Source organism: Anolis sagrei, chromosome 1, assembly GCF_037176765.1.
Source record: "Anolis sagrei isolate rAnoSag1 chromosome 1, rAnoSag1.mat, whole genome shotgun sequence".
NCBI lineage: Eukaryota > Metazoa > Chordata > Lepidosauria > Squamata > Dactyloidae > Anolis > Anolis sagrei.
In genome coordinates, this window is record NC_090021.1 from 242,834,150 (window position 1) to 242,848,764 (window position 14,615).

The 14,615-nt window shown below is 38.3% G+C and overlaps 1 protein-coding gene across 1 annotated transcript in view; it reads left to right on the plus strand.

Annotated features, from left to right (window-relative positions):
* Positions 1-6,426: 6,426 nt before the first annotated feature.
* The window catches only part of MUC5AC (mucin 5AC, oligomeric mucus/gel-forming), a 71,085-nt gene continuing 62,896 nt past the window's right edge, over positions 6,427-14,615 (plus strand). Inside the window, exons 1-4 of the mRNA XM_067462593.1 lie at positions 6,427-6,499; positions 9,298-9,417; positions 13,858-13,914; positions 14,263-14,524. Of these exons, the coding sequence (XP_067318694.1) occupies positions 6,427-6,499; positions 9,298-9,417; positions 13,858-13,914; positions 14,263-14,524 (512 nt within the window). The remainder of the gene's footprint in view (positions 6,500-9,297; positions 9,418-13,857; positions 13,915-14,262; positions 14,525-14,615) is intronic.

The following is a 14,615-nucleotide window of genomic DNA, read 5'->3' on the forward strand; positions in this document are numbered from 1 at the left end:
ATTGAATGACTGGTCTATGTATATTTAACAGAGTTTTGGCATGGTGTATTACAGTATGGTGTCCACAATTTTACTTACCCATGCTCCAAACATAACCCCCCTTCTACACACACACACACACACATACAGGAAACAGTGAGCAACAGGATCATAGACAAACAGGTTGCTAGAGAAGGTTTGATGGAGGTTGCTCGATACCACTTTAAGGTATCCATGAGGATATCTTAGAATGTATCCCCTAAGGATACAGGTATCATACTGTTCTGAATCTTACACTCAGCATGAAGTTCTTGTACTAAAAGGAGACTTAGATCTTGCATTGTCAGATGCTGATACAGTGATGGAGCTCCATTGTCATAACTGCTTCTGTTCGTGCAACCCACTTCCCAAACCTGCATTTTGAAGCCAGGTACCATCTGAAATGAAGAATTTTTTGAAGTACTGTAGATGAAATCACTTGGAAATGACAACTGGTTTATGAGTCCTATAAATATTGAGCAGAAGTTCAGACAACATTTCCATACTGTTACATTTTGGATGGTTTGAATATAGGTCTAATAACTCCAAGGCTCATGATGGATTTTATCCACATGAACTTTAAAAAATTTTTTTTTTAATCTTTGAGGATTTTGTTTGTTTTCTGCTTTTCTGGTTTAATGATAACATTTTTAAAGCAGGGGTGGGAGAGGCAGAAAGATAATTTAACAGGAATAATTCTGAAAATAATAAGTGCAAAAGCACAATTAGCATGCTGTTGAAAGGGAAGGGCATTTGAGAATTTGTAGAAAGTTGTGTTATTACAGAGGTCTCTCACTGTTGTACATACTGCATGCCTTTGTATTTCTCATACTATTATTATTTTCTGTTCTCCTTGAGATTTCACTTCCAATTTCACATTCAAGCCAGATCAAAGATTTGTAGGCATGGGTTTTTTTTTAATGTAATCAAAAAAGATTACCAAAACACCTTCAAGGTTGTATTCTTTTGGACTTTTCATGTTCATGCAGATTTTAAGAGGCCGGATAATTCCAGCTGTTAAGGTTATGTCCTAACATATAGCTTATTTGGGTAATGTAGGAGTTTGACACCACTTTGCTGTTGTTGATGTTAGCTGATATTCTATTTCAGATCCTTAGTTCTGAAAGCATGCATCTACACGGTAGAATCAGTGTAGTTTCACACAATATTAATTTTTATGGCTCAATTCTATGGAATCATGGAAATTGTAGTTTTGCAAGGTCTTCTCTTCCAGAGTACTGGTGTCTCACTAAACTACAAATCCAAGGATTATGCTTAGCATGGCAAGGTGGTGGACCTAAGTTCTAGATTTATCTGCTTGCTGAAAATGTTCACATAGGGAACTGTCAATCTGTACAAGTGAAGTGAGCATGCGGCAGAAGATACCATTCCGCATTGCCAACCACTCTGCTGGCCGATAGCTCTATTAACATGGAGAGTACTCCCAAAATGTATTTGCAGGGCAGCACAAAAACCTGTGAGTCCTTTAAAAAGTGGTGGAAATTCCCCAAAAAAGACATCTTCACCCTTATTGTGTTGATGAGTGTTTTTTGAGGAACATGAGTTGGAAGGCATCCAATAAGTTTTGCAAGAATTGCTGCTGGACCTGAGTCCACAGAGGGGGCATTATAAATGGGTGTTGACTCAAATATTGTAGGTCAAGAGTGGGACTTTTTAATATAAAAGGAGACCTCATTCCAGTCTTGAGGGCACTTAGGCACACTTCTCTACTAAGCAATAATGGAAACCTCTCTCACTATAATAGTCTTAGCATTTTCTCACCCTTATTATCAAACTGCTTAACTTCCCAAGAGCCCAAAAGAGATAAGGACAATTGACCCAAAGTGGTTGAGTATGATGTTGGCCTAACATTGAGTAAATAGCACTTTTTTGCTAGATACCATGAGCACTACTGTGAATGGTGGTTGCTTTTGTCAAATTTAGTCATGCCAGGCCTTTGTTGGGGGACTAAAAAGAGGATAATTTCTTGGGCAGATTGGTACAGCTCTGTGTCTTGTTGACAAAGTTGCTGTTATTGTGTGCTTTCAGTTGACTCCAAATTATGGCAACTCTAGCCTAGGGATATCTTGATGAGATTTCTTCGGAGTGGGGGTGGAGTTCCATTGCCTTCCTCTGAGTGATTTCCCCAAGCTCCCTCAGTGGGTTTCTGAGACAAAGTAGAGGGTTAAACCCAGGACCCCTAGAGTCCCATTCGAACACTCAAGCCACTACACCACTTTCTTCTTTTACAAGGTGTTGGCGCCTCACCAAATTACTCTGCTAGTTTATGTGTCATTGAGAAAATTGACAACTGAAATACATTTTGGTATCTGTATCCAAATAAAAATATCAATTGAGGAAAAGATGTTATAGGATTTTTTGCGGTTCAGTTTCACATGTACTAATTAACAAAACTACAGCATAATTGGACACACTCTGAAAGCTGAAATAAATGGGGGAAGAAGATACACTTTTTAGTTGAAGCTGTCTTGGTTATCTTACAGTGTTGATCTGTGATCTCAAGTAACATATTTAGTCTATATAATCAAACACAGAGGGCATGTATCATGTTTAAAGCATCACTACAATCAGCCTGTTGTATCCAAGGATTCTGCATCCATAGATTCAAGCATCCATAGCTTGCAGATATTCAAAAAGCAAACCTTGATTTTGCCATTTTATATAAGGAGTATCATTATATTGTACCATTGTGAGACTTGTGCATTCACAGATTTTAGGGATTCTGAAACCAAAACCCAGCAGATATCAAGAGCCAACTGTACATACTAAAATATATATTATAATTATTGGAAAGCTTGTATATGGGCAGTATCATATGTTGATATTGGTAAGAGTTTTGGACTCAGATTTATGGGTCAGTTGTGATTAATTCCTGAGTACAGTTATATCCTATGGTTTCATTCAGAAGACCAAGTAATCCTTATTTGGAATTTCTGATAAGTATTGGTGTATTTTTATTGCCATTAGGAATGATACATGTAAAAATTGTTCATTAATGGATAAGTAATTGGCATATGCTTGTTCAGTGATACTTAAATGTATACAATTCAGCTTTAGACTGAGCATATACATGGATCTGTTGGAGAAATACCACCAGAGCTGATGAACATTATCTAACTTTCTTTCTCTGTAGCCTTCTGTGCTGTCCAACTCACTCTGTAGGGTTTCACAGATCTCCAGAATTTGATTTGGATACTTGCAGGGGAGACAATAATTGGATCCACCCACTCTGCTAATAGAATGTCACCCATTGGATAATGCACTTTGGGGTGTAGAGAATCACTGCAGCGAATCACTGAAAAAGTTCCGTTCTTTGTCCTGGACAGAGACACTGTGCCCTCCAGACATTTCATGAAATATCTGACACACAAACAACGTTTATGAGGTAGGACCACTTCTGCCAAAGTTAGCACTATACAATCACACAGGAACACACACTTTCAATTCAGGAACAGAATTTTGTCATTATTGGCACTTTTTAAAGCCTGGCTGTCTGGCCATCTGTCCAGACAGGTTTGGTTGTGTACTTGTGGCATCAAACTGTTCCTGGGTTAGATATGGCTGTTCCTGATTGCTCTTCTTGTGAAAAGATGTACAACGTTGACTAGGAGGACACAACTTTGTCCTGGCTAGCACATAACATGGTTATGTCTTTCAATAGAGGCAGTAGGTTGTCTAACAAGGGATGTTTCCAGTCACACCTGCCAGGAGCTCTGCCTTCCCATTTCCCATGAAAGAAAAAAAGATTAGTATGCCAGGGCAAAAGAATCCACCTAATATTTACATTTACTGTATAAAAAAGTGGGAAGCCCTCCATTCCAACCTGATGGACAAATGATTACATTTGCTTACATCAGGGTGAGCATCTATCAGAGAACATCAGAGATGGTGTTTTTAGAATTTGGCTGTTTTGTTTTACCTAAGCTAGTATGTGTCAGCAAATTGCACCCTTGCAATTTATTGCTTTTCAGTAACATTTCCCCCCTGTTGACAATATAATTTAGGAATAGTATGTGACAAAGTCCACATTTTTGAAGCACATAGTTTCAGGCTGATATTTTGTGTAACTATTAATCCAGTAGGTTTTCCCAGAGTTGTGATTCATGACTTAGGGTGTGATTGATGAGCTCCACTTTAGTATTCTTAAGTACAGTACGAATCTTATTATTCTATTGATTGGTGGACAAGGAAATATTACTTTCTTCTGCACCTTGAAAAGAGAGAGGGGGGGGGGATGGGAGGGTTTACTTCCCACCACCTTCTCCAAGTTTAGACAATTTCAACAACCATAAACCAATCTTCATGAACAAGCACATACTTTTCAGAGGCTATAGCCATTTTATGAGACAATATTTTTATGCAGCAAGGCAGGGAATGTATCAATGGCTAAACATTCTTAAAATATTTAAAAGCACTGGAATTACAAACAAAATAATCTATATTGTTCTTAACACAATGGGAATTTCTTATATAACTTACCATAAAAGGCATAGAGTTGATAAAATATTTCTGCTGTTTCAAGCGGGCCCCTGAAACTATAAAGTGTGAAGACTTGAAGTGAGATTCTTCATATTTTTGTAATAGACATATACTATATCTCAATATTTATGGAATACCATTGTCACCTTAGTTATAGTGGAAGACTAATTCACTACAGACAATAAACAGAATGGATTTCGCAGTGGAAATGGGAATATTTAAGCTGGTACAGTTGTTATTTGTTCTAAAGAAGAATGTCATCTTAAATATCTAACAGGCCATGCCTTAAAACAGTAAGCAGCACAGCAAGAATCATGAAGGGAGAAAGCAGGGAGGGCCTTTTCTGCTATGACATTCTTTTATTCTCCATTAAAAGTTCAACTGACACACACATACACACACACAAACACCAGCCATAAAAACAGGTAGTTTTCACCATAACTGGGAAAACCCACTGATCTCTCCAGATTTTTCAGGATCATTTGTGCCACTAAAACAGCATGTTGCTGTTGCTGTTGTTGTTGTTGTTGTTGTTGTTGTTGCTGTGTCCCTTCAAATAATTTCTGACCCATGGCAACCCTATGGCATTCCTATCATGGTGTTTTTTTTGGGGGGGGGGGGTTGGGGGGGATTTTTACAATATTTGTTCAGAGAGGATTTGCCTCTGCCTTTCTCTAAGGCTGAGAATGTGTGACCGTGTGATATATTCAAGGTCACCCAGTGGGCTCAGCAGAAATCTGAGATGTGTTCTCTAGGCACTAGTCTAATGCTCAACCCACACCACACTGGCTTTTTGAATTGTATGAGTTTACTTCTGAGTTTTACTGTATTTTAGATGTTAAGTGGATGCTTTCTGTACCCTTGATTAGTTGGGAAATGTGACTCAAAAATTTCATGAATAAATTTAAGAGATAGACTTCATCTCTCTCTTCAACATTCAGATATCCAGAAGCAGCTAACAATCTGTGGCTCCAGGGGTGGAAAATGAACTTTAGATATTATTCTTCCTGTAGCTTCTCTGAGTTGAATAGGTGCTCTAACTTGCCATGCTAGCAACTAGAAGTTGTTGAAGGAGGTGAAACAGTGAAATCCAGAATGGACTTCGTTAACCACAGCAATTACAAAGTCCAGCCAAAAAAGATTCTTTGTTTATTTGGGGCACTGATTCAGAAAATTGCTTTGGATACTGCATCAGCTCTAGTTTCTTAGCTATGGCTGGTTATCATGGTTTTCTATGGGCGTGCCGATGGCGACTTCTAGATGGCATATGTTCTATATCTCAAAGAGTAGAGCTGATAGAGGAAAACTAGTGCCATTTTGGGAATTAGCAGGTAAAATATACCCAGAAACAGGACTAACATTTGAGGCACCAACATGAGTGTTGGCCAGTGTTATTATGGTCTTCCCTTCCCCAAGCAAGGCAAACAATGCAAAAATTTTATTTTACAAAGAAAGGTAGGTCTTAAAGATGAAATATGCCATTCCACACTCTGAACCACTTTAAGAATATATTATAAGTCAGCCATCTCCACCCTTTCACTCTTACCTCTAGAAGATCATTGAATTACATCAAAAGAATATGAAGAACCAGTAGAATAAAATTAGTCATAGAGAAATGCAAATCTTGGTTGCTTGTTAATTTCTTAGTTCCTTCATAGGGGAAAGCTCAAAATTTTTTACTCCTCCCCCAAATGCAAATACAGTTGCCCGGCCCCTAACCAAGTAGAAGAGCATCATCTGTTTACCTGTACACCTGCTAAAGGTTCTGAAGCCCCACCTATCTGGGAACTTGTGAAACAATCTGGGAATCAAGCCAAAATCCACACTCCTGCTATATAAGAGCCATCCAAAGACAGGTGCCTCCTCACCAGCCTGTCGTTCGGTACATGCTGCCGAATTCCAGCCAGGATGGGGACAGGCAGGGGGGCAAGGATACCACTATGGATACCCATTCTAGTGATCGCCTTAACACACAGCAAAGGTAGGAGTCTATTAACAGAACTTCATTTTCTATGTACAGTTTATGCCTGACTTCTCCAAGATCCCAATGACTGCAGTGGTTTTCTTTGCTTTGCCTCATTAACTTTAATCAGGACTGAAAATCCACTCTGACCCTGTATTTGCCTATCACCAGTTAGCTATTTGTATCTCAGTGTATTCATTTTTATTGCCACAGTGCCTAAGAGAAGTATGATATAGTTTTAGACAGACAGTGATCCTTAAAAAAACATCCAGCATCTCTCTCTTTTGAGGAATTCATATGAATTAGATTTAGAAAAATAGGAGCGTTGAAGGTTACAGCCTTGGATTATAAGGCAAACAAAAGCAAAGCACTGTGTAGATTTCTTGTGAAACCATCAAATTGAAAGCAGTAGAAATTCTCATGCTTATTTCAGTGAACAGGGATTCTTGGGTTCAGCTGAATTTGTGTTCTTTGGTCATAAGCATAATAGCACAAAAATAACAAGCTTTTGTCAACTTGGTTTCTGTTAGCCTTCAAAGTGTGTGAATAAAACAGATTCATCCCTTGGGGTGTATGGAGCTTAACTGTTGTGGAAAACAGAGCCAATACTTTGAGCTAAAGACAATCCCTAAGGTTGGGCAACTGCAGAAATCTCATACGCAAAAATGTTCCTTTTTGTTAATTAGCCTCCCAAGCAGGGATTGATTTCAAGACAACTCTGAATACTGGATTTTCAAGATGGGCCAAATGTGCTTGATGGCACCTAAAGAAGTGGATGGCATTAAAAATTGAAGAGATAAACACAGCCAAACCCATGGCTAATTATTTTTTTCATCATCACAGGCATTTATATTGTTCTTTGGTAAATGCTTTCGCCCTCCCCACTTTTGCTCAGAATAATTGCAAATACCTAAACTGCATAGTTTATTATCTGCTTCCATCTGTAAATATCATGGTCAGCCTTTTCATGGCAGAGCAATTTATGTAGCTTACCTGCAAGCCAGTACACTGCTATCATTCATACCAAACCTCCTGTGAGATACCATCTCTTGCATATTTGTACAAGAGAAGCAGCATAAAATTCAACACAGCTATTTCAGCATGATTTATAAATGCTTTACATTAAATATAAATATACAAAAAAAGTCATAAAGTCCTCTAATGATACCAACCTGGCTTCCGTTTTAATATGGCTTGGCTTAAACACAACATAAAGAAAATATTTTTCTGACAAATAGATATGCAAGTGGGTTTTTTCTTCTTCTTTTGATTTACTAGCATTTTTGCCAGGAATTCATAAAATTGTAACAATGCAACCCAGATCCTGTTAAAACGGCTATCCACTGGCTTGATAGCTCTGCAAAAATGTGAGTTCAAGATGCAGCAGCAATGAAAAATCCAACACTATCATAAGGCTTATCAAGGGACAGATTAGATGTAAAATGAGCCCGGCAATTACCATAATATCTTTATAACAGTATATAATGCAGTAATATCACAAATACTATTCAGCCCCCCCCCCCCCCAATCGCAAAACCATGAAAAAAAAAAAGGAAACAGCAAGTTGGGGCATCTTTCCAAGAAAAGTCTAAAGTGGCTGAAACTTTTCAGTGGTAGGATCTACTAAATGATGAATAACAGAAATAAAGGGTCCAAGGGTACCATTAAGACTTTGTTGTGTACTTTGACGTCAACTCCAACTTATGGTGATTCACTTATGCTGATTTTAAAATCATTTATGGTGATTTTATATGGAGATTTGCCATTTCTTTTCTTTAAGGTAGAGAAAATTTGATTAGCTCAAAGACATTCACTAGGTTTCTATGACTGAGTAGAAAATTGAACCCTTGTCTCCAAAATCTTTCTCCAACACTCAGACTATCACATTGACTTGACACCTTTAAGACCATCTAATCCATTAGAGCTTCAGTTTCATGAACTATACCCCTCATTATCTGATATGTAAAATGGATTGTAGCCCATGAAACCTTAAGTTATGATTGATGTGGTAGTCTTTAAATAATCCTAGGACTCTGATGTTTTCACTACAATAGGCTAAAGGTTGAGTGATATTTTCTTCCTCTCTCACACTTGAAACTACTCTGTAAATTTACTAGTAGGACACTGAGGACACTGAAAAGAAAAATACCACTTTGCCCAACATATTAATATGAAATGTGATATGAAATGGTACTAGATGGAAAGATCAACCTGCTCCAGTAGAATTAAAAGTAGCAAAGAGAAAAAAGTAGCAGTATCTGAATGTGTGTCTGGCATGCACACCCAGATCACAAACCACTGCATGTACCATCTATATATTTTCTAGATTGTAGAATATGCGTACTGAGCCAGGTATACCAGTGAGAACATGGAAACACCCTTTCTGAAAAATCACATATTCACTGTATTTCCAATAATGCCACAGTTCAGATGCCCTTTTAAAACAGAGAGAATTGCATGTAGTCATGATGGCAAAAGATCAAATGGTATTTGCTATCTACCAAGCAAACTTTCCTGGATGCTGATGCCACTGCTTTCTTCTTGCTTTTTAAAAATATGTGAAAATATTGTTTTTAGTAGAGACTTTTGGAAAAAGGGATGGATACATCTTAGGGAATTGCTTCATGCTTTGAACTTTGTAATTCAAACTTCTCTTTTGTTACTTTCATTAGCTGCTTTGGGTTCTGTTTAGTTAAGTAAGTTGGAATGATAGCACATTTTTATTAATTCATAAACAAAAGTCTGGTGGGTGTTGGTAGCTGAAAGAGTAGTTTCAGATAAATTTCATAATAAAGTTAATAATGATTCTTTCACAGGACAAGGCCAAACTGAATACCAAAGCAATTATGAGGATCAACAAACCCAGTATGATGACCAGTATAGTCAACAGCAAGATTATTATGATGACCTTTCACTTGTGCAGCCGACACAGGACTGTAGGTGTTTCTTCTTCATATTATTTGGGATGGGGCAGGTGGTGGTGGAGAAGGGTAGGACAGGATCAGAACAAATTGCTTCTGGTTTATCTGGGAAGAAAGCCAAATGTTCAGGTTGATCTTTTTATCTGTCTCTGAATTAGGCAGAAGCAGGAGAACATGACTGTAATTTCTTTCATACTGAGGTGGGCTTATTATAGAGGATACAGTACAAGCACTGGTAATATAAATCTTTGTCAGTTACATTCTAGAGAAAGCAACAGGTCATTTTAGCAATTTTCTTCTCATTGTAAGAAAGTTAATTGTAGTATTGTAACACTATTCACAATTTGACATTTATTTTGCCCAAAATTCAGATACTATGTTTTTGTATAGAATACAGCATTTTCTGTGATGATAGAAACATTTTCTGCATAGATTCTCTAAAAAAAAAAAAGGTTTTGTGTGAATGCATCCTGAACTACAGAGATTCTCTTTGTCAGACTTTCCTAAGACTTGGAAAAACAGATTTTCATACCATTTTGAGCATGTCTAAATATTCATTCATCCTTACATGCCAATAGTGTGGTGAATCCATTCTGGGCATAAATCCAAACTCTAAGAGATGAACCCTATCCTCCAAATAGATGAAGTACCTTGTAAATAACTTTAAAGTTTGGAGTAGGGCCCAGTGCAGATTCACTGACCACACCATTACAGAAAGCATCCTACAGTAGTTTGGAATTGAAAGAAGTGGAAATTGTAGAAGGAGACACCATCATCATCATCATCATCATCATCAAATTGGCTGTCCTCCTTTCTTCACAACCGTGGACAGCGAGTGGAGAGGGGAGGCCTGGTCTCTGAGAGGTCCCCTCTATCTTGTGGGGTTCCTCAGGAGGCCATTCTCTCCTCTCTGTTATTTAATATCTATATGCGACCACTTGCTCAGCTAGTTCGAGGTTTTGGGCTTGAGTGTTACCAGTACACTGAGGACACTCAGCTTATGTTGAAGATGGAAGGCCAGCCAGACTCTGTACCCAATAATTTTCATCAATGCCTTGAGGCTGTTACTGGATGGCTGTGTGCCAGCTGGTTGAGGGTAAACCCAGCAAAGATGGAGATCCTATGGCTGGGTCGACCGGGCAGAGGGAATATCCAGCTGCCTACCCTGGATGACGAGGTGCTACGCCCGTCATCATTGGTAAAGAGTCTGGGAGTCCTTTTGGACCCTCTGCTGATGATGGAGGCTCAGATCTCTGCCGTTAGCAGAACCGCCTTTTTTCATCTGTGGCAGGCTAGACGGCTGGCCCCCTATCTGTCCAGGGACGACCTAGCTATGGTGGTTCAGGCCACGGTCATCTCAATACTGGACTACTGTAACACCCTCTACATTGGCCTTCCTCTACTGGTGATCCGAAAGCTCAAGTTGGTACAAAATGCAGCTGCTCGGCTTCTTGCAAGAGCTCCGATGAGATGCCACATAACACCAATCTTACTGCAGCTGCATTGGTTGCCAATTGAGCACCGGGTCACTTTTAAAGTGATGGTACTTACCTTTAAGGCCTTATATGGTCTGGGGCCGATATACCTAAGGGACTGCCTCACCCCCTACCAACCCCAGAGATCTCTCCGTTCTGAGGACCAAGATTTATTGGAAGTTCCCAGTTTTAAAACCTTGCGTCTGACAGCAAGTAGACGCAGAGCTTTTACAGTAGTGGCACCATCGCTCTGGAACACTCTGCCACCAGAAGTTCATGCCTTGCGGGACTTATCAGCCTTCCGCAGGGCTTGTAAGACATATCTGTTTCAACAGGCTTTTGACCTTTGATCTGTTGTTTTAATTTGAGTTAGATTCCAGTTTGTTTTGTAAGCCGCTCAAAGCCCTAGGGGAGTGGCGGCATATAAGTTTGAATAATAAATAAATAAATAAATAAATAAATCTTTATTTATACCCTGTCTTTCTTCCCATGGGGATGACCTGAAGAGACCTTAAAGATCTTCTTGTCTAATTATCCACTAATACAGGAAAGCAGCAACTACAGATAGGTAGCTGACTATGCTCTGCTTAAATATTTCTGACAATGTGTCATCCTCTGAGGCTGTCCCACTTCCAAATAAATCATAACATTAGAAAGTTTTCCCTAATATTTACTCAGAATTGCTACTTTTTTGCTGCTGCTACTACTACTTCTTTTAGTTCTTTGAAAGCAATTCATTTTGTTCCATCATCTACGTGACAATGTAACACCATGAGGCTTTGAGATATAAGCATGGTTTGGGAAGCAACTCTGGAGAGAAAGGGGAAAGTCCTTCATGTAGTCCAGATACAATTAACATCAGAATGGAGAACAAAACAAAAAGTTATTTTAGCAACAGCTTTGGTCAGTCTCATTCTCCCATGGTCTGTGGGCAATGTCAATTCTAAAGCTAGACTGGAAAAGTCATGACAGAATTTCTCTTCCAACATTCAGTGCTTGCTGGATATAATTGCAACACCAGTTGGCCAAGCATAAACACCCCTCTTTTCCCCTTGCTTTTCACCCCAGTTTCATGATCAGCAGCTATGCATCCAAACTCTACTAAATGTGCTAAGTTTCTATTTAATTTACTTTATGAAATAGCTGATATAAATCCCAAATCTGTACTGTTCTGTTTCATAAGGAAAGTTGAGCCTCAAGGTTGCTCAAGGAAACATATTGGGTGTTAAGTATTAGCTTCTTAGGTTGTGAATAGCAGATTAAATTCTGTTTACATTGGGATTATATTGAATTTGATCAGTTAAGAGCTGTGCAAACACCCAGACACTGTACAGGTATCTAATCTAGAACTATATTTGCATGTGACAGATGTACCAATATGCTCAGTGTAAGTATAGGTGTACAAGTGATACACCCATGATAGTGAATAATATAATACACCCTCTTGCTTTTATGCAGCTTCCGTCCCTCCCAAAGGGCTGGGGAAAATTCAGTATAAGCATACAATAATGTTATCACTCTGCCCCGACTAATTAGATAAAACAAAACTAGATTCCCTTAGCTGAAGTAACAATAACAGAGTTGCTAGACATGACAGGGGAAATCCAAAATTAAAATATTCCAATAGGAACAGATTATGATCCAAAGAAAGTAATACAAAACATGCTTAGGTTCCTTTGAATTATTTGGAAATTATTAAATATATGCCACACCATGTCTTCATTCCTGAATTTCCATCAGAATTATCAGCGTGACTGGACAATACACATTTTGGCGCCTCAAATATTAGCCCTGTTTTGGGGTATATTTCACCTTCTGATTCAAAAAAATGACACCAGTTTTCCCCTATCAACTTGAGATACAAACATATGCCAGATGAGGCAGAGGGCCTTCTTGGTGGTGGCACCTCATCTTTGGAACGCCCTTCCCAGGGGCATTAGGCAAGCCCCCACTCTATCTGCCTTTTGTAGGGATTTGAAAAACAGGATGTTTTAGCTAGCTTTTGAGAAAAATTAGTCCCTAGCCATATATGCCCAGTCCTTAAGCCATTAGAAGTACTCTCTTTTGCACTTCATCCACTGCCCTGGTCCAACGGTTTGCTATTTGCACTACCCCTGCCCAGCCCTAATATAGCTTGACCAGGTCCAACTTAGAAATCTAGTTACTGTTTATGTTGAATGTAGTCTGATAGGAGCTCCAATGCACTCTGTTTTATTTTGCCATGTTCAACATGTTTTTATTTCATGATGATCCTATTTTAATGAGTTTTATTTTATGGATTGCTTTCTTTTTATGTTTCTATGGACAATTGTCCCACATGTAAGCTGTCCCACTTCCCTTTGGGGAGATGGTAACGGGGTATAACAATAAAAGTTATGCAAGGCTTTTATGAATTAGGTAAAGGGATAGAAATTCTGTGTGGCTGGATTTAGATGGCAGAGATTGGATTGCATGATATACAGTCAGTATCATGTTTGGAATTTTGATGGTTTCAAATTAAATTATTATTTATGTGCATTTTTGCACAACTGGCATTTTATCCCCGCAGGAAGTAATAATGCATCATTAATATTTCCCCTGTTAATAAACACTTCATTAAAAAGGAAACGTTGAAATTATTTGCCTAGACATTTTGAAATAAATAACACTTATTCCTCAAAGGTTTACTGATGATTGGGCTGTTTATATTCTTAAAATAGATACATTCCTTCTTTGTAATATGTACTCTCAGAATTGCATCACTTGTCATCTGGGGCCAGTTTTTAGTCTGTTAATGGATCATGACCTAAAACAAAATGGAATGGGACTGGTAACTTTCACTAAAGAATCACAAGGTCTGGAGGGGCAAAAGCGAAAAGAGACAGATAACAACATTTAGCAGTAAAGAGGCTTTAACATTATACCTCTCAGCCTTTGTTTTCAGATTGCAGCAATATTTGTAATAAGTATAATCATACTTATTTCATTTTTATCACCTTAGCATCTCAAAGCAAAGTGACCCTCATCCCGCCAATGCAAACAACACTAGCTGTCAAGGGTAAGTTAGCCATAGTTTAGATTTCTTTGTCAACCAAACCCTTTTCACAATGATGGATTGGTTTTCTTTCAATTCATTGCAACCAGTCTTCAGCTGTTGTACTCCAGAAAATAAGAACAGAAACTGAAAAGGTAATTGGTTTCGCATATTACTTAAAGATGAAAAGAAGAGTAATAGATTCTACAGAGGAATTATAGTCATACATCTGAGTGAATTGAGGAAATATTCTATCCATGCTGTTTAAACTATTTTGGGGATAGGATCAATTGAAATCGTGACTCTTGGATGAATACATTGGTATGTGGATGAATCAGCATAGAACCTTTACAGATTTTTTTTAATCCACAGCTATAAACCCTCCTCATAATTCAAGATTGTGCAGCACATGGGGCAACTTCCATTTCAAGACCTTTGATGGAAATGTCTATAACTTTCCTGGACTCTGTAATTATGTTTTTGCATCACACTGCAAATCCCCTTATGAAGACTTCAACATCCAAATACGGCGTACTGAGTTTGATAATGTTGCTACCATTGACCACATAGTCATGAAGCTTGATGGAACAGGCATTGAATTGACTCCAAACATTATTACTGTCAATGGAGAACAGTAAGTTTAGCCATTTTTGAAACAATCATATCTTTTTATTATTTCTATGAAGGATTTTTTTTTCCCTGAAAAATTGAAGTTAGATCTTTAT